This window comes from Anastrepha obliqua, chromosome 3 (genome assembly GCF_027943255.1).
Source record: "Anastrepha obliqua isolate idAnaObli1 chromosome 3, idAnaObli1_1.0, whole genome shotgun sequence".
NCBI lineage: Eukaryota > Metazoa > Arthropoda > Insecta > Diptera > Tephritidae > Anastrepha > Anastrepha obliqua.
In genome coordinates, this window is record NC_072894.1 from 101,582,808 (window position 1) to 101,603,833 (window position 21,026).

Consider the following 21,026-nt stretch of genomic DNA (forward strand, 5'->3'; position numbering starts at 1 on the left):
ATTGCTAAAAATAAAGTTGAGCTTTTCGGAAGGCGCCACCTTTATTTTCTGTACACAGTGCGTTTTATGGAAGAAAATACACAAACACCGTCAACAAAAGCAATTATCAAAAATCAACGCTGAAATTGTGAATAGCACTAATAATTATAAGGTTTACCCTTGTTGCGTTAGGATCGAATAATTATAAAATAACAAAAAAACAAAAAAAAAAAAACAATATTCTGAGCTACTTTAAACTGGCACTTAATTACATAAAATTTCAATGGACTGCAAATCTGCATACCTCTCTTATTAAAAGGTTTAAAATTTTGATGATAATTTGTTGATTTTTTTATTTTTAATTTTGTACAAACTTTCAAAATTCAAGTTAATATGGATTTTTGAATTTTATTGTAGTGTAAAATATATTTTTATAATTTATAACTTATTTATATATATAAGTTCCTAAGTTCCATTAAGAAGCAAAGGGTCATATTTAAAAAAAAATAAAATAATAAAACAAAAATAAAAAAATATAATAAAAATAAAAAAATAATAGAAATAAATTAAAAAACTAATAAATTTTCAAAACCTTGCAATCAGCAACGCTGCTTTTATTGTAAACACGTGTGTACGTACTATGTACATATGTATTTTATTTTATTTTACTAACCGTTATACTGAATGTCATTCCAATAGCCAATCCCATGCCTTCTCCAATCAGCGATGTCATTAAACCAACACAGGAAAACAAGCCGAAACGCCACCATTGTGCCGGCAGTCCAGTCATCCAATAAATGATCGTGAGCATTATCATATTCAAAAAGATCTAAAGTTTTTACAAAGAAATCATTTAATTTTATTTATATTCCATCTGTCAATATTTCCATTAATTACCTGTAAGGGCAAACGTGAAATACTCAAAGCCATATAATAGGGTGTTAGCTTATACCAGCGATTGAATGTCTCTTTCCGTACGATTTTTATTTCCATGGGATCTGTACGAACAAAAAATTATAAATAAATAAAAATAAGGGATGTAGTTATGGAATACCAGAGTAAAGAAATTGAAATTTCATTAGAAATATTTATTTTCTTTTATATAAATTAAATTAGAAGGTCTGTGCATGAAGCAAATAATCTGTAACAATCGCTTGTACAATAACAATATTATAATACAATAACAATTGTTACAAATTATCAAATGTTGGTGTTTATGTAACAAAAAAATTTGCAGAGTAGGGGAAAGTGAGAGAGCAAAATGACATTTCATTTTGAGGGGAAACTACAAGTTTTTACTGAATACATTTTTAATTGTAAGAATTTGCAAATGAGAAAAAACAGCTGATCGGAAAGTATTTTATTTTTATTTTTTTTAAGCTTAAATAACAGTAGAATTGTTAAGTAAACAAAAAGATATCGCAGCGCTAGCAACGGAGACTTTCAGCTGGATCGCAAAGTAAAAAATAAACACGAATTCAAATTTGCGAATTGGGTCAAAGCTCTAAATTAACATTTTTTTTAATTTAAATGGAGAATATAAGTAAATCAGTTTTAGATAAAATTTATAAATTTTATTTTAAGTTATATATTAAATAGGAATCGGCCAATGATATAGAGGTACGTACTTCTAAACCACAGCCTTCAGTCATCGTTGCTGCAGATTCCGAAATACAAATCGAAAACATTGAAGGTATCTTTTGTGTTTTATGCTTGTACTTCCTAGTTATTAAATAATTTGGCATTACATACACGCCTAGACGGAAGCAGGAAAATATGAAGAAAGCTGTGATTGCCAATGGAATGTTCTTCATCTGATAGCGATGATGATACGGCAGAAATTCTTATGGATAAAATGAAATCATGTGAATCCGAAGCTCGTTCTTTTGCATTTTATTTGCTTAGTTTTTTTTTTTTAATTTAATGCGAGATAGCTCAGCTGAAAAAATTGTGATTTGTGATTTTTCCCGCCAACAATTTATTCAATTAATCGGAAAACTTTCCTCATGCGACATGACAACGGGCTTCAATTGCTTCAACCTAACCTCCAAATTGTTACTGGTTTTGCGTTCAAGCACTTTTTTTCAAATTCTTCTCGTTGAGAGCAAATTCTCGGAAATCAAGTTACTGGAAAATTTTTATATATAATATTATATATATTATATATATATATCATCATTATATACTTTCTGTGATCATTAAAAACTTTCTATTGTCTGCTGCTATTTTTTCATCTTAATTCCACTTCTAAATTATTAAATACACACAATTTTCCCTATATTGAAATGTGATAAAATTTTTAATATTCTAAGAATCAAGTTAGCGAGGTTTCACTGTGCTTGTAATGCTCAAATTTTACTTACAGCTCAATATGGGCACCATGACTTGCGTATATGCGATGATTATAACAACGCCAATGCAGAATTTCAAATGGTCAAACATGCGCGAGCCCTGATTTCCCAGATTTAAGAAAATCAAGCCTAAAAATATTGAAATACAATTTAGTTGTTGTTGTTTTTACATTTGCATATATATATATATAAATGCACAAACTACTGCACTTACCGAAAAACAACGCCGTCAACACATGATGCAAAAACTGTATGAGCAAAATAACTCGGGAGCGCATTGTGCGCACCAACATCATTTTCAAAAGCACACAGAACTGATGGAAACCCGAGGTATTCTCACGTTCGGGATCGAGCAGCTTAGTAAAGTTTTTCAAGTGCTCATAAAATGCTGTCACACCGCCAATAAGCGTACCATCGGTGGAGAAATTCGTGCCGGCCCAGAGCAAATGTTGCAAACGACTACGCTTTGGCTCCTCTACGAAGAAAGTTTTCACCGCTTGATGAAAATCTTTGGAACGCTGCCGCGGAAACGACACCACAGACGTGCCATTTGTTTCATTTAGCTGTTGCTGCATTTGTAGTGGCTGTTGTTGTTGGTGTTGCTGTTGTGGTGCATATATCCATTTGCCATTGTCTGTTAGCTCGCTCAGCAAAGGTATGATTTTCCCATCGTCCGCATCACAAAGCTCAATGACTACAAGCAAGGCAGAACAAGCAATGTGTGAACTCAAGTTTCTATATGCATATGTAGGTATGTATGTATGTATGTGTGCTAAGTAAACTCACTGTAATCTGATGGACTATAATACTTGGGACACTCCACGTTTATATGCCGTAAAAATGGTATGACCGCAACTGGTGGACCCTGGTAGACGCATTTTCCGCTCGCTAACACAAAAACACTATCGAAATAATTGAAAATCGTCGCTGACGGCTGATGTATTGTGCAAACAATAGTGAGTCCCTGTTTGGCCAATTCACTAAGTAAACGGATGCATTGCGCCGCTGTCACATCATCCAGACCACTGGTGGGTTCGTCAAGAAAAAATATTTTAGGATTCGCTACCAATTCGAGTGCAATTGAGAGACGTTTACGCTCGCCGCCACTTAACTTTTCCGCGTAGATGTTACGTCGATGGTTTAAATGGAGATTCTCAAGTATCTCAGTAATTAGCTCAGTTTTACGGTTAGAATGAGGTAATTTGAGATTACAGCTAAGCGCCATTAGTTCCTCGACAGTGAGTAGTGTTTGATGATTATCGTCTTGGGTGATATAGCAAGAACCTTTGCGTTCGATTTTTATGTGTCCACTGACATCTGAGGTACTAAGGGAAGGAGATGGAGAGACAAATGCTTGATTAATTCTGTTATTAGGTTAATTTTCAGAGTTGTCGGGGTGTTTGAAATGTGTTTCTCAATAATATCTCGAGGCTAGTTGCCCATGCGGCATTACAGTGGGCCACAAGTTACAACCTAACCTAACATTTACTAATCTTGAAATTTAAAGTTTTTTTATTTTTAGATTTGAGTTATGTTTAACCATGATAACGACTGCATTTATTGATATTAAAGGTTAAAAAAATGTTTTTGTTAAAAATAAAATAACGTACACATATTTTTAGGAAGATCATTACCATTATTTTGGGAATAAATAAACCCTATGATCAGAAAGTACCGGGAATGTTTAATTTAAACGAACCGCGCACGTGGGAACCGGTCCATATTTTTTTCCTATGATGGTAAGACACACATCTGCCACTTTTTAGCGCTATCGGATCATTACTGTCTGCCTGGCCGGCGGGAATTAGGGCAAACAATTCTTGGACTTTGCATGATGATAACGCGACATCGCACCGAACCCAAATTGTGCTGGATTATTTGACCAAACACCAAGTAAATACCATCGTGCAAGCACCGTATTCACCTGATATATCCCCGTGCGACTTCTTTTTGTTCCGCAAGTTGAAGTTATCACTTCGGGAAGGAGATTTCCGTCGATAGAGGAGATCAAAGAGAATGCGACGAAGGAGCTGAAGGCGATCTCTTCGTCGGCCTACCAGGGTACATGGACGGCTGGGTTAAACGTTGGCACATGTGTGGTTCTTCAGACGGGTCATATTTTGAAGGAGATAAAATAAATTTGCCTGAAATTGAACTCTGTTTTGTTTTATTTAATCATTCATGGTACTTTCAGATCATAGGGTATAGTACATACATTTGTATATATGTAAGTAAGTTTGCGCCAAAGCATGCTATCAAAAATAATAATTGTTTTTTAACAGTACATTAAAACACCAATAATAATTAAAAAGGCATCAATCAAAATACATTTTAAAAGAGCCCAAAGCGAAAAATTAAAAGTCATAAAAAAACCAAACTAGGAACTTTGTTTTTGTAATTGCTACAGACTCACGACAAAAAAAAATTGTGTTTAGGAAGTGAACTAATCTGCAATAAAAATACCAGTTTCAAACAGCCGAAAGCAAAAATGTATAGATAGAATCAATTTAGCATTGAACAAATGCTTTTGATATAAATATATGTATGTTTGTGTGCATTATTTACTGATATGTACAAACTTTGAACACGCGGTCATTTTTTTGTTATATCTTCTTTCATTTTCTGTGATTCATTTGTAGACATAAAGTTTTGTACTTACCGAAAACCCGATAAAGCATTCAGTAAACTACTCTTCCCCGCACCGGAAGGACCCATGATTGCCGACAATTGCCCATTGCGAAAACTGCCGCTCACGCCGCGTAAAATTTGACGGGTGCCAGTGACTTTAACTAAAAAAGAAAAAATACTCAATATTAGTGGGTACATTAAATACATTTTATGACAGCCTGCAAATACTTAAACGTACAATGTGCACAAATTGATAGTGGGACCGTTTTTTAATTTGTGTAATAAATAGTTGCCTCATCAAATAGTATTATCTCATTGTTTCTGTATATGTATAATATTAGCAAATTAATAAACAACAAAGTTTAGAGAAATAAAACGACTTTATCGACAAATTTTTTTAAATTATTATACCCACACTAACGTAGAGGTGTATTATAACGAATATTTGTGGCGGCCCATCGAAGTATAAGAAGTATATAATAATACAAGATGGCGCAAAATTAAACACCCTATCAGAAGTTTTATAATTTTTGCAAATGGCGCATACATCAAAAAAAAATCGTTGTGTTTTTATTAAAAAATTTTGGGGGAAAAATATGAAAAGCACCTACCCCAGATTTTGTCTTTAATTTTTTCCATTATACCCTATAAAAATTTTTCTTAGAAAAAAATTTTAAGTTTTGGAAAATAAATTGGTTTTGTCACTTTTGAAAAAATGAAAGTTTCATAGTGGAATTCCTATAACTTCAATATTGGAAATTTTATATAGAGTTTTTTAAAGTGAAACATCTTCGGTTGTTTTTAATATTTTTAATTTTTTTTCAAGTTTTTAGAATGAAATGTACTTAAAATATTTTTTTTTGTTTTCAGTTTCAAATGTTATAGTCTTGTCCAAATTTTTTGATAGTTTTCTTTGTGATGTTTGAAAAACAGCTCCCTCTATATTTTTATTCAAGAGCTGAGTCTATGCGCAGTAATCCCTTAAAGTTTCATAGTAGGATTCCTATAAGTTTGCGGGTTATCTTCAAATACGTGCAGCGAACCAGTGTAAGGCGTAGCACCGCTACGTACATATACATATACATATATATGCACATTAATAAGCAGACCTTTGGTCTGGAGTGGGGTCAAGAATTTATATGAAGCTGTCAAAATGATTCAGTTACGTTTTCTAATACTTATACACATCCCTACTTGATTCGCGTAAATGCAATATTATATTAATTTTTGGTTTGTTTATGTGCACGGTTTGGCATTGGCATTGACTTCGTACTCACACACATACCCACAAGCATTCACATAGGTATAATAACTACGTTCATAAATATATGTAATATATGTATGTATGTATGTTATGTTATGTTGAAATAAAACTTTATGAGTGATTCTGTAGAAGATCTTTGTAAATTTTTAGCCTCATTAGCACGTTTGCGGAAATGCATCTACTGAGTACATACTGCATATATACTGAGTGCATGAGTATGTATGTATAATCAAGGTTAGCCATCGTGCCATCCACTATCATGTCAAGCGCGAATATTCGCCTTTGCTGATATGAATTGTAACAGTACTGCATGCAAATAAAATGATTATCATTTATTTCAGTTCAGGAAATTAAATTTCACGACATCCAAAGTCCTCCTAGTTCTAGTTCTACAACCTAGGACCACATATTTTAGTCAAAATATTAATTTCTATAAGAGCAATAGACACGGTCCAACGGAAATTCTAACTTAAAATCAGTTTCTGAAATTTTGTCAATCAAAGCCATGTATGTTAAACCTAGCTTCTGCTCAAATGAGAGCGAACAGAGTTATCCATATGAAACGGAATAATTAACTAGACAGAAATATATAGGAATATTGGTACTTTAATTAGTTCACCCTGTGTCACTAATTTACGTTCTTTGGTTACATGCAAGTAGAAGTATTTGCTGAAATATGCATGGATATTTTAATGTATGTACCTACATAAATATATAAGTCGGGATTTATATGGTCGGCACTGCATCAACAAAAATCGCAAAATCTCGTAATATTCTCTAATTAGAATTATATTGCTTCACTTGTATTTTAATTTATTAAAATCTTGTTACTGATTTTAAATTTCACATCATTTTGGGAGTAAAATAACAATTTAGATCCATATTTTAACATTTTAAAATCACGATCTCCTAATTTTAGACGTAAAACTCTGTTTTAGTGATAAAATGCGTTTCAAGTTGACTATAACAGAGTCAAAATGGAATTTATAATAAAACACAATTTTAATCATTAAAAAAATTTTAAATAATCTATGGCAATCGTGATATTGTAATAGGAGGAGGAGCTCAGGCAAACTCCGAAAAAGGGTGTACGCGCCAATTATATATATATGACTATTGTCCATTAAATATAAATAATTTACATACTACAAGAATAGCCTAACTGTTTTAAAATTTATCTTATATTAATTTTATCAGATCAAGTCGAATAGAAGCATCTTACATCAGAGGCCTTTTTCCTTTGACGTTTAACTCATATCACTGCAAATTCAAAATCTGTGATAAGGAGCCTTCTAAATTCTGTGCCATATCCATTTCTTTTTACATTGGCTCTAGGCTTCGGGATGGTGCGATTGAAAATTTAACTTGATGTCGATGAGCCTCATATAGAAACAACCTTCCTGCATATATTTTGAAATGAAAAACCGTTTAATATATACCTATAATTGGCGCGTACACCCTTTTTTAGCGTTTGGCCGAGCTCCTCCTCCTAGTTGTGGAGTGCGTCCTGATAATATATACGATGCAAAAAAATAATTTATAAACTCTAATTTAATGTGTTTTTATAATTAAAAAAATTTCCTTTTAATTTATCATACGCCAAATTTTGTAAAAGTTGCACTTTCACTTTCCCAATTAATTATGATCCACTATCAGAACCTTTGCCCATAAAAAGTTGAAAATCCGAGCATAGTGTTCTTGCTTTGGCTGTAGTATTCTCACTTTTTGCCAAAATCTCATTGGCATGAAACTGTAGAGTCTTGTAATTGTGAAAAATCATTAAGACGCACTTTTCAACCAGGCCTTTCTTCCATATATTATACAAAAATTCGAGCATGTATTTTGATGAAGAAAGTGAAAGATGTGTGCGAAGAAAATCCAAAAAAAAAAAAAATTAACGGTATTTTGTAGCCCCTTAAATCTTGCACTTTGTGCAATTGGCTATAAAACTGCTTATCAAAAAAGTTCTCAATTCTGGTGGAAAAGTTGAAAGTTTTGATATACCTATATATGTATATATATATATATATATAATTGGCGCGTACACCCTTTTTGGGTGTTTGGACGAGCTCCTCCTCCTATTTGAGGTGTGCGTCTTGATGTTGTTCCACAAATGGAGGGACCTAAAGTTTCAAGCCGACTCCGAACGGCAGATATTTTTAAGAGGTGCTTTTTCATGGCAGAAATACATTGCCTGCCGAGGGGCGACCGCTATTAGAAAAACGATTTTCTTAATTTTGGTGTTTCACCGAGATTCGAACCAACGTTCTCTTTGTAAATTCCGAATGGTAGTCACGCACCAACCCATTCGGCTACGGCGCCCGAAAGTTTTGATGGGGTTTTGAAAATTTGTGTACCTAGTTTGAAACTTTGGGTTACCTGGTTTTTGTTGTATTATTAATTATAATTTTGCAAAAAAATAGTGGTGCATTTATAAATTTGCAACAGGTTGTATATGAAAAGAAAGGGTTAGAAATAAATAATTCGTATGTACAAAAATATATATAGCATTTTTTAGCATAAATTCAATGACATGGCAAATCGACTATATGGTTACTTGCTTAAAATGCAACTTCTCAAATGACAACAGCAATAAAGTAAATACCAAACTGACATGCCCATATAAACAAAAATTTAAGTAAATTATATTTTGAAAGCTATGTAGCCATCAGGCAATCCGAATGTAAACAAATTAATTGACTTCTGGTTGGCATCCACTAATGTTATGTGGTAAATGATGGTGCATAAAAGCAATGCCAAAAACAAACAGAACAAAAGAGAGTCTATGAGTTATGAACAATGATTCGTACAATGGACTGGTTAAATTGGTAGGCACAATTGTTTACAAGTCACATAAATATAACTCACAAGAAGTGCGATACGACCGCAATAAGAATGGCCAATATCATATTTTGTTGTTGTTGTGGGTTTGTACCAACAATTCTTGTACTACACGTCAGCGAGGAATAACAATGTTGTTGAAGCCGTGAATGAATTTAATAGCCAATGTTGGCGTATACAGAATATAAATATTGCACCTGCAATCCGCAGATAACCACAGCAAATAGATTAAAGGAAAAAAGAGCTGTGTGTTGTAAGAGCCAGTAAAACTCACATGCCATGCGTGCAATGAACTTGACAACGCCCTTTTTTTTGTTTTTATTTGCAAACGTATTTGCATTGATTGCCGCAAATTTAACAAATAAATACATGCGTACAAATACAAGAGTGGCACCTACATCGCAAAAACCAAAAAGACGGCAATTGTTGAGTCACTCACTGATGCTTGTTATGACTTCTGCGCTGGTACGAATATAGTCTGTCAATTGTGTTGCTGTTATCTGCACTCGCTGCTGTCTTTTCTGCTTGTTGAGGTGCATATGACATTTGCACGCACACGAATCGTGTATGTTTACACGACAACGTGACTTTTTACTTAATGGTCGCTAAAAAGCAACAAAAAAGAAGAAATTAATACAAAAAATTCACTGTAAACAAATTTTACCGACACTCATTCGCTCACTCGTTCAGTAGTCCAGTTCAATTTATTTATTATGCACAGCACACATTGGAAATTATAAGTGAACTGCATTTATATTGAGCCCTACTAAATATAAAAATAAAAAATACAAAAATTTTAACATGAGAACGTACCGTACGTGGAAGTGTAAAATGACGATGGCAGTGATGATAAATTATGCGCTTTTAACTCTAAGCTGATTAAACAGCACAAATACAACAGGAAATACCCTAAGACCAGTAGAAGGGTGTCCCACTATGACCGCGCATTTTGAAATTTGCGAAACAAGCGTAAAGTTTCGATGTTCTTATTATAAAGGGGGTGGAAAAAATCTGTATGTAAGCATTTGTTTTTGTTTGAAATGGGACAAGAAATAAAGGAAAATTTTGGAAAACTTCTTTGTTTGACATGCCATAAGCTGCCGAAATTATTTTTTCAAAGTAATATTAAGGGGGGAAACCAGTTTAGACTTATAAAAAAATCGAATTTTTTTATTGCATAAATTGTTAGTACAATTACTCAAGAATATGTGGTAACAATTTTAAAGCGAAATTCGAATTATTCCTGATTCTATAAGTACTTAAGGCACCGTAGCGCGCGGTAGCTAGAACGGCGTTTTTCTCGAAACGACTTCTTTCAACTGGTGGGCACTCTAGCTCAACAAGTTATCGACCAATCGTTATGAAATTTTTTTGGAGTATTCTTTATTGAATTCATATTCATATAAACCTAATTCTGGGATTATATGTACAGGGTGGCTGATGAAAGCCGCTACCAAAAAAAAAATTGAATAACTTTTTTTCTTTTTAAGTTATCTGTTCTATTTTTGTTTTAATTTGCAGATTGATCTTTAAAATTTATTAAAATGGATAACTGGGACACGCAAACAAGAATTTGGATAGTCCGCCGCTATCACGCACTGGAGTCCGTAGTTTTGGTACAGAGAGAGTACAGGCGGATGTTTGGCGGCGATCCCCCGAGCAGATGGACCATAATGAGACTGGTGAATAATTTTGCTGAGCAAGGAACAGTCGCAAGAAGGCCTTATCATCGAAACCCACCAGTTCGGACGGAGGAAACGATCGCTGCTGTAGCTGCAGCTATACAAAGCAATCCAAGGGTTTCAACAAGAAGCTTATCTGCTCAACTTGGTGTCAGCCGAGAGTCTTTGCAAACAATAATGCACAAAGATTTAGACTTATTTCCCTACAAAATTCAAATGGTTAACAAACTGAATGCAGCAGACTTGCCGATTCGCTTGGAATTTTGCCAGAAGATCCTGCAAATGGTGGAAGAAGACCAAAACATGTTAAACTGCCTTTTCATGTCTGATGAGGCCCATTTCGATTAAAACGGCAATGTGAACAAACAAAATTGTCGAATATGGAGTACTTCTAACCCACAGATACTCCACGAGACGGAATTGCATCCTCTTCGCGTGACAGTGTGGTGTGCGGTTTCTTCACGCTGTATTGTCGGGCCTTATTTTTTTGAAGAAAATGGTCACACCGTTACGGTTACTGGAGACCGTTATTTGAAAATGCTGAAAGAAGAAGAAGATGGGGCAACGTCTCACATAGCCCAGACTGTTATGACAGAGTTGCGACGAAAATTTCCCAATAAACTGATTTCAAGAAACTCCGAATTTCGTTGGCCCCCCAGGTCGCCTGACCTTACTGCACCTGACTTTTTCTTGTGGGGTTTATGTAAACAAGAAGTTTATAAAACAAAGCCAACAAATTTGGATGAACTAAAACAATCCATTCGGGCAACAATTGCGGCTATTCCTGTCGCAACTCTCAAAGCAGCAATGAACAACTTTTTACTAAGATGCCGCACTTGTGTCAACGAGCATGGGGGGCATTTAAATTCAATTATTTTTAAAACTAGTTAAGCTACATTTAATAACTTCAACTTGAAAAAAAAATAAATGAATTCCATAAACTAAAAAAAAAGTTATTTGAGTTTCTTAATGTAGCAAAATTCATCAGCCACCCTGTATTATCATTAAAAAAAAACTTTTAAGCAAATTAGATTAACAAATATGGTATAAAAAATTGACATTGTGTTCAAACGTCTCAAAAATATGCAATATTCAATATTATTTTATCAAAGTTAGGTTCATATTCTTAGGAAACATGTTGTTAACGAAAAACAAAATTGTTGTTGATTACAGAGAAAAATTGCAAATTCAGGAATGCCCACCAGAAAGATACTCGGATGGCGATCGTCCATGGGCAAGATGTTCTAACGCCACTATTTCCGACGAAAATGGCTTGAAAGAATTTTAAAGTGTACTTAAAAATATGAATAAAATACCCTCCAAGTTTAAACAATTTCTGATTATTCCTTCCTTGTTCAAAAAATTCACGAAGAACACCAAAATTTCGGCCTCCTAAATCGGTTTCCTCCCTTAAAGAAAATGAAATTAACCATTCGTTACTTGTTCATTAAGGGGAGGGGGGTAAGGGATAAACGCTAAAAAAAAAACACTTTTTTCATGAATTTATTGTAGCGAAACGGTTCAAGTCAGTTTATTAAAAGTTGTTGCATATTATAAAGTAACATTTCAAGAATATTTGATAAAATTTTCATGTAAAAATATTGCACATTGAATGAGAGCACATTTACGTAGACGTCTTTTCAAAAATACATTTTGCAGTAGTCAGCATATCTCAGCGTAGAATCATCTGAAATCAAAAACATTGAATAATTTAGTTAAAGTATAAGTTAAACTTCCCCCCAACGTTTATTTTGACGATTTATTTTCATTTTCAGCCCTTTGGTAGTCGTTTGAAGTAAAAAGTGATTTTTGACGAAAAAATGCCGCCATTTTGTAGGTGTAAAACCACCTTAATATAAAAAAAAATGGCGAAAACAAAACGTTGGGGGGAGGTTTTTTATATGTAAAATATGTGTGCAAAATTTCAAAAGGATCGGTTGAGTAGTTTTCAAATGCCAATGACTACGCACTTAAAAAAAAAAGGTTCGAGAAAACCGCGTTTAAAGTTTGTAACGGACTACGCGCGCAACTGCTGCGTCTCGGCAGATGTTTGAGGCGGCTCGGCTTTATGCTCTATAACTTAAAAAGTTCTGCTCAGATTGACTTAAAATTTTAACACGGTATTTTTGAAATGTTTTACTACAATAACATGCAAAAAAAAAATCGATTTTTATCCCTTACCCCCACCCCCCCTTAAGAAAACATACGTGTACATACGTTTGTTTGTATGTATGCAATAAAAAATGCATCTATATAGAATTTAATTAGCGAATATACAGTTCAAATTTCAATTTAATCTCTCAAGACTTCCTCGAATTAAGAGCCCGGGCGACTTAAGAAATGTAGTTGTGCTTAAAGATTTCAGTACGGTAAATACGCCAAATATAAGCAATTATAAATTGTTTTCACCTTTATTTAGGAATCCTTGAAGCAAAAAAAAATTTTTGTTTGTATTTCTTTACAATGACCTAATCTCTTAAATAAACCTGTGTTTTTTCGCCACCCTTCCCTACAAATCGGCCGAGCTTAGGATAATTTCCTTTATAAATTATTCCTGAGAGCCTTTATTACTATTTACTTGATAAGCTTAACGTGACGTGACCATTCGACTGGACCATTTCTTGAGATTACACGATGCCAAGATTTCTGTTTTATTCATAAATTGTGTAACCAACTGTGCCACCATCAACTCTGCTCAAAAATAACTTTCCAATAGTGAGTTCCCTTGACCATAGCATGACGGCTAGAACACACACCAGACTCGTGAAGCACGTGCGAGTTTGCTACTATCCAATAGCGCATACTTGGCTTATTGACAAAACTATTCAATCAAAAACTAATTTCATCATTGAAAATATCTCTTGAATGATATCAAGCCGAATCTATTAAAGGTGGTATCGGTAAATCAGCTGATTTGCTTTTTTTCTTTCGGCGTGTCCATGTGGCTGTCAGCCCAGAATGAAACAAAGCAAATTCATTTTTTGTTTTCTGTTTTGCCAATGATTTGTTTGACAATCAAACGTACAAAACATTGTTGTTGGTCTAGTGGCACCACCTTTAATGAATGCGCCTTGAATGAAATTAAGATTTTCTTTTTCAAAATTTTACAGCGCATAACCAAGAAGCTTTTGCACTTCAAATTATACTTATTTTCTTGAGTTAATTTGATTTTGTTGGATGCAGGTCAAGATTTCTACGCAAAAGTAATCGTACATTGGGCTAAGAAATCCCATATTCATTTCGAATTGGTGCACTGATTCGAGAACTTCGCTAGAATAAAATATAAACCCTGAATGAAGTTTTTCCGTAAACATTTCAAATCTAAATTAAATAAAATTATTATTGCAAAATACAAATTGAGAAACTCTTTCGTGCAGTCTTGGAAGATATTTATAAAGCAGAATAAAATAGCCGTTAACATTACTCAGGTCCTTTTCCTACAATTTTCAATCTAAACCCGGCCTTTCTCTTTCGGCCTCAGTGCGACACACCCTTACCTCGTTGTTGTGCATGATTATGTGTGTGTATATATATGTATATAGTATATGTGTGCACGTATGTACACAGGATTAAATTGTGCTACTTCAATAGGAAAATTAAAATGTTCCGAAATATGTATATGCTTGTACATATAACTCTGTAAGTGAATTATGTGTAATCAACTTAATTTGAAGCCATCAAACGATAGCGATGAACTGTGTGGAAAGATTCTGAAGTGTGATTGCATTTAGTGTTGGGGATGTTCGCATTACCCATTGGACCGTACTTTATCATCATCATCAATCATCAACTAGCAATGTCCAGTGACATTTATACGGTTATTATAAAAATACACGCTACGTGCTAAGAGCAATAATTTTAAATACTTAAGCCTAACGAGAAGCCGGATTCCAGCATTCGCTATCACTAAAACTTCACCGCCTTCACCGCCATAAGTCTTGAAATGAATTTTAGCGATACTTTCGATTCTAGCTCTAAAAATCTCCAGCCTTCGGTAATTATTTTTTTTAAGATTTTAGGTATGAACGAAATTAATTGAATAATACAAGGCGAAGTCCAAAATAAACAAGACTGGCGTCATAAAAATATTTTTGGTGGCGCCATCTTTTTAATTAGTTAGTGCGTTGGAAGTTACATCCCCAGCTGACTTCCAGTGAAAGCTTGGTGACATTCAGTTCATTGGAAGCGAAGTTATTGCGTCTAAAATGTCAGTATGTTTGTGTAATAGGCACAAAAATGAGTTTCGAACAAAGAGCTAATATCAAGTTTTGTTTAAAATCGGTGAAACGTTTAACGAAACATTTGAAGTGACGAAAAAAGTTTATGGCGATGATTGTCTATCTCATGCCAGAGTTAATGAGTGGTTTACACGTTTCAGAGCTGGTTGTGAGGACATAAATGACAATAGACACACAATAGACAAAATTAGTAATCAATGAAAACTCCATCAAAATTGTTCGTAAGTTTATCAAAAATTAACCGAAATCATCGTTGAAATTTATAGAATCGGAATTAAATGTCATCAAAACATCGATTTATCGCATTTTAAATGATCATTTGGGATCACGAAAGGTCTTTGCACGTTTCATTCCGCACAAGTTAGCTGAGGACCAAAAATTGCTTAGAATTCAACATTCGAAAGACCTCATTAAAGAGGCGAGAAAAGATGAGAACTTTTTTACAACATTGTAACTGGTGATGAAACGTGGTGTTTCCAACATGAGCCTGAAACTAAGCGTCAAAGTGCCGAATGGAAGGCCCCAGACGAGCCGCCACCCAAAAACTCGCGTTTAGAGAAGTCAAAAATCAAGTCGATGCTCATTTGTTTTTACGATTCCACGCGAATTGTCCACAAGGAGTTCGTGCCAACGGACCAAACCGACAATGCAATATTCTATCTTGGCGTTTTGAAGCGTTTGTTGCATCTAATCCGTCGAATTCGCCCTGAATACCGCTTATTGCATGATAATGCATTATCTCATCGATCCACTCTTGTGACCGATTTTTTGACTAGAAATCGCATTTTAACCATCAATCACTCAACGTATTCACCTCATATGGCTCCCTGTGAATTCTACCTATTCGAAAAATTGCATTTGGCAATGAAAGGAAAGGTGAATGACCTGAAACACTCTTTCGAGAGGGGACTCCTCCCCCAGGCGAGGGGACTATTTTGAATAAATAAACTTGAAGTTATCAGAACAAAGCTCCTGTCGCTTCTATTTTAGTTGAGTCTTGTTAATTTTGGACTTCACCTTGTATGTCAGCTGCCTTTGACAAGTCATATAGCCGAAATTCCCATTTTAGCATATTTGCCATCGCTAAAAATCCCCACATTTCGCTTAAAACGCAGTAAATGACGAGAAGAAGTTGCCGCAAAAAAAGGAAATTCAATAAAAATAGATAGTATTTTTATTATTATTTGTTTAAAATACTTCATTATAGGCAAAACAACTGTTTAATTAAAAGGAAAAAAGTAAAAGAGTGACAAAAGCGCAAAAATATCTATGTATAGTAGGGCGGGTCGATTTAAAAATCGCTCATTGCTCTGTGAAAATCGTATTCTAGGGACCGAAATAAGAAACTTTGCCGAAGGAACCATACCTCTAAAACGATTTCTGATGTCCCCCAATTTGGGTCGAACGAAAAATCTCACTTTGACCCATTTAGAGTGCTCCAATCGAGTCCAAATGTATGACCGACCACCACTAACTTTGGACGGCCGATCCACCCATGCCAGTGGCACACCCCCTGGAACTCCCCCGGCGGGTTCCTCATACAATCATTTCAAAATATCACCATTTTTGGCCTTTACAAGAAAAAGAAACTAAAAAGTTCGACCCAAAGTGGGGGACATCAGAATTCGTTTTAGAGGTATGGTTCCTTCGGCAAAGTTTCTTATTTTGATCCATAGAATATGATTTTCACAGAGCAATGGGCGAGTTTTTTGCCTCCCCACAAATCGACCCGGCCTAATGTATAGGTATACGAGTATGATCGTTCCATATTTAGAAGAACACAAGGAGTTTGCCCACGATAGGTTTGCAAAATGTATTTCAGCAAATTATATTGCATAATCTTTTTTTTAAGATTCGTCAATGACACTGGAGAGCAACTCCATGTCAAGTAACCCACGTAATTTGGCCATTGCGGTAATTTTTTCTGAAAATTGGTTTATTTGTGGGTTTGAGTATAATAAGCAAATTGAAATTTTTTTAGCAGAGCAGTGCTTTGCACCGATGCTTCACAGGTTCGCTGTGCGTATTTGAAGTACTATTATTATTTATTTATTTACGCAATAATGTCTAACAAATTTAGAACAGGCATTTAAGATATTAATTCAAAACCAAAATAAAAATTTTGGAATATCTAAGATTAAAAAGTGTAGTAAATTAGATTATCAACATAAGAAACCATTAAATTGCAAAAAATATATACCAGTTAAAATTGAATTTTAATGAAACTAATGATTATGAAACTAAAATAACAGATATTTATGAAGTATTACTTTGACTTGTTACATAGAAAGTAATTTTATACTTGTATTTAAAATACCTGTTTGGCCCCAGAAAGGTCCAAATCTAAAACGGTTGAGAGATGATTAAAGTCAGACAACGTTTTAAAGAGCATTACAGAGTATAGTCTCAGCTGTTAATGGGGAAAATAAAGAAATAGAAATTATTTTCCAAAAATAAGAAAAATTTTTTTGTTCACAAAAATTTTTAACAAAAACATGAGATTATTTTCCAAAAAACGATTTTAAAAGGTGCAATTTATTACAAAAAAGTGAAAAAAATCTTAAAAATTTCAAAAAGAACCGGAGATATTTCACTTTAAAACACTCTATACCAAAATTTTCAACATCCCACTATGGAAAATAAATTTTTTCAAAAATGAGAAAAAAATTATTCCCAAAAATGTTACAGAAAATCTTAAAATTATTTCTTAAAAAAGTTTTTGAAATCGTATATTCAAGGCGCATTCATTAAAGGTGGTAGCTCTGGACCAACAACAATATTTAGTACGTTGGATTGTATTGGAAAAGTAGAAAACAAAAAATGAATTCGCCTTGATTAATTCTGGGCTGACAGCCACATGATCACGGCGGAAGGAAAAAAACAAATCAGCTGATTTGCCGATGCCACCTTTAACAGATTTCCTTTGGGTATATTTTATATTCAAAAATTAAAAAAAAAACTAAAAACAAGATTTGAGGGGAATATTTTGTAAAATTTGATTCCCAAAGATTTAAAAACAAAAAACATAAAATTTTTTTCCAAAAAAATGTGTCGCAAAAAGTATATTAATTGGCAAATGTCCTCAACGGAGATCGAATTCCATTATAATCATTTAATTTTCTGGATTCAGTAACAATGTGATTTCGAAGTAATAGGTTGTCAGCCTAGAATCCCTATCCTGGTGCGCGGGCTGCCACCTTAGGTATAGCTTGCGAGGAATAGCATTTCCAAGAGGCAACCGCTTGCTACGAAGCAGACGTTGTTTAAGCCGATTCTCACATGAAGACAGACGCTGTAGTCAAGGTGGAATGAATATTTGAAGGCGGCTTTTGTTCGTCTCGTCAGTAGGAATTATCGGGCGTTTTGGGTTCTTTGAAGTACTTGACCCATTATTTCTACACGCAGCTTGTTCGGGACTGCTTATTTGCAAATAAATACTTATTCACTACCACCCTTTATATCCGAAGGCCGTATCACTAAAAAATTTATTCACAACATTTTGTGTCGTAAAAACTGAATTATTTTAGTAAAATAAAAGGCTTGATAGAAACAAATATCTTCGTAATGCCCTCATCTTAGCAATAAAACTATCCAAGTTTTCTTTGGAGATTTTTGACGATAAAAAATCCAGAATCACATTTAAAAAAAAATCAAGCGAATGGGTTCCTACAACCCACAAGTGAGCTTGGCAAGCTGAGAAAGGCTGCAAATAGACTAAACTGATATTACCTGTCATGTCCGACCGATTGTTGCAGATCCCCCCGTCATTAAGCAGAAGGGACTGCAGACAGCTGGTTGGACAGATGACGGGCCACTTTCTGTGGACGAAGTACATGGAAAAGGTAGGCATCTCAGACAGTGTACTCTGCCCAACTTGTGAAAAGGAGGATGAGACGGCGGACCACTTCCAGGCTTGAGGTCTTTGGCACTGATGGGCTAAGAAGCGAACACCTTGGCTCCTTGGCACTATAAGATCTACTGAGATTTCTTAGGAGATCGGGTAGATTTAAAGAAAATTAAAAGGGAATCCGAGTGCAGTACAATGGACTTATTTGTATCTGAGTGCTATACTTGCTAGTTGTCCCGACAAAAAACAAAAAAACACCGACATTTTCTACCGTTCGAATTTTGGAAATTTCGGAGTTTCAGCGATAGCGAATGCTGGAATTTGGATGCAATTTTACGTAAATAAGAACTTCGAAAATTAGGAAAACGAATGTTGTTATGCAAATTTAAAGTACACTCATATTATATCTTCGTTAGAATCAGCAAAATTCCCATTATTATTATTTAAAAAATGTACTTTATCTTTTTACATCTCTTTACATAATTCAATGCAATGTAGTAATTTACATATTTATATACTTATATATATCCGACATTGTGTATTCCCTATTCACAATATTTTTTTAGAGAGAAATAAAATATCTGCCGTTCGGAGTCGGTTTGAAAGTGGAGGTCCCTCCATTTGTGGAACAACATCAAGACGCACACCACAAATAGGAGGAGGAGCTCGGCAAAACACCCAAAAAGGGTGTACGCGCCAATTATATATATATAAATATGACTGCATTACCTTCCAATAAAAAACTAATTTATTCATATAAATATCGCCGCTATGTGCTTATAAATACCAGTATTTTAATTGATTTTTAGCATTGTCAGGAGGTGATTTATAATTGGTGATGCCCACTTATAAAGTTAACACCTACTTGCAATTAAAAGTAACTACTTCCTAACTAGTACATTTAGTTGACTATACTGCTTGGCATTTATCCCATTCGTTCATAAATAATTATAAGTAGTTACCAAGATTTTTTTTTTTATAATAGGAACGCGAATACGAGTAGAATAATATAGACTTTTTTCTGGGTTCAGAAAAACTGATCTTTACATATAAGTAAACACCTGTACCCTGCGTACGTTTTAAGTATTGTAGTTATTTCTTTCAAAATCCCTGTAATTCTGGAGAAAGAGGAGAATGATTGGTGACCGATTTCATAGATTTTCAAATAAGGTTTGGATAAGATCTTTCCATATGTAAGTGCAATTTTGAAAAGTGTTAAGTAATCGATTTTCTTTCACAATAAACATCCAAAATAGCAAAGGCGATTTTATATAGTCAGAGCCCCAAAAAAATGATGGTTTTCAATCTTTTTTTTTTTTGCTAGTCAATTGCTTTATTTTACAAAAAAAAAATCATAGCATTAATACATCATGTTTTGAGTTCACTTTAGCAAAATTAAAAAAAATTAAAAATAATAATTGTATAAGTTTATCGCTGTTTGTGTGGAGCCCGTTTCTCCAGAAGTCCCTTGCGGTGATCATCACAAGCTCTTGGAGATTCATCTAAAATCAGTCGGACAAGAGAAATTATTTTTATTACTAGATAATCCAGTGCCTGATCGAAAGTTTTTTTTCAAAATTAACAATATGGCGGCCTCAGGAAATATTTTTCAGATTTTCGAGAAAAAAACCGGCAATTAATTGTTTAAAAAAAATCGATCACAAAGCCGCATGGAGGGAGCTAAACCTCCCTAAAACACATGTGAACTTTGAGAGATCCCTGTTTTCCACAGAGCTGAGGTCTTTGAGCTCTTTGCTGAATTGTCTACATAAAATGGTGTATCTTCGTCTAGATAGAGCAGCACAGCGGCACAAAAGATGCAAATTCCTCTTCATCATCTTAGCAGTTTCTGAAGATTAGACTGGGTGTAACTGCCAGACAGTACCCCAGTTTTCACAGAAATTACTGTGGTAAGATCATATTCTGACTCAACAGAGATTCTGTGCGTTTAGCATTGATTATCGGTCACAATTACCGGGTGATACCGCATGCAGGCTCGTCATGCCCGCTTTCGTTCGCTATTCCTTCAAAATTCTCTATAAAGTACCTTAAATGTCTATAAGCGTATACTATACCTTTATAATTTTCTGTGTACCCGTTAGGCAGTTGAGTGCCTCGCTAGCTCATCTGCCCAACAACTCTCCTATTTGTCTCTCTTTACCCTGGAATCCACATAATATATAATAGAGTCCGCCA

General features: G+C 34.4%; 1 protein-coding gene across 3 annotated transcripts in view; it reads right to left on the reverse strand.

Annotated features, from left to right (window-relative positions):
* Nucleotides 1-21,026, reverse strand: part of LOC129242721 (ATP-binding cassette sub-family G member 1) — a 42,187-nt gene that overhangs the window by 2,399 nt on the left and 18,762 nt on the right. For all 3 annotated transcript variants that reach the window (XM_054879518.1, XM_054879519.1, XM_054879520.1), the window contains exons 4-9: nucleotides 4,990-5,119; nucleotides 3,117-3,655; nucleotides 2,545-3,024; nucleotides 2,343-2,459; nucleotides 877-977; nucleotides 653-808 (exon numbers count right to left, since the gene is read on the reverse strand). In XM_054879518.1, coding sequence (XP_054735493.1) covers nucleotides 653-808; nucleotides 877-977; nucleotides 2,343-2,459; nucleotides 2,545-3,024; nucleotides 3,117-3,655; nucleotides 4,990-5,119 — 1,523 coding nt within the window. The remainder of the gene's footprint in view (nucleotides 1-652; nucleotides 809-876; nucleotides 978-2,342; nucleotides 2,460-2,544; nucleotides 3,025-3,116; nucleotides 3,656-4,989; nucleotides 5,120-21,026) is intronic.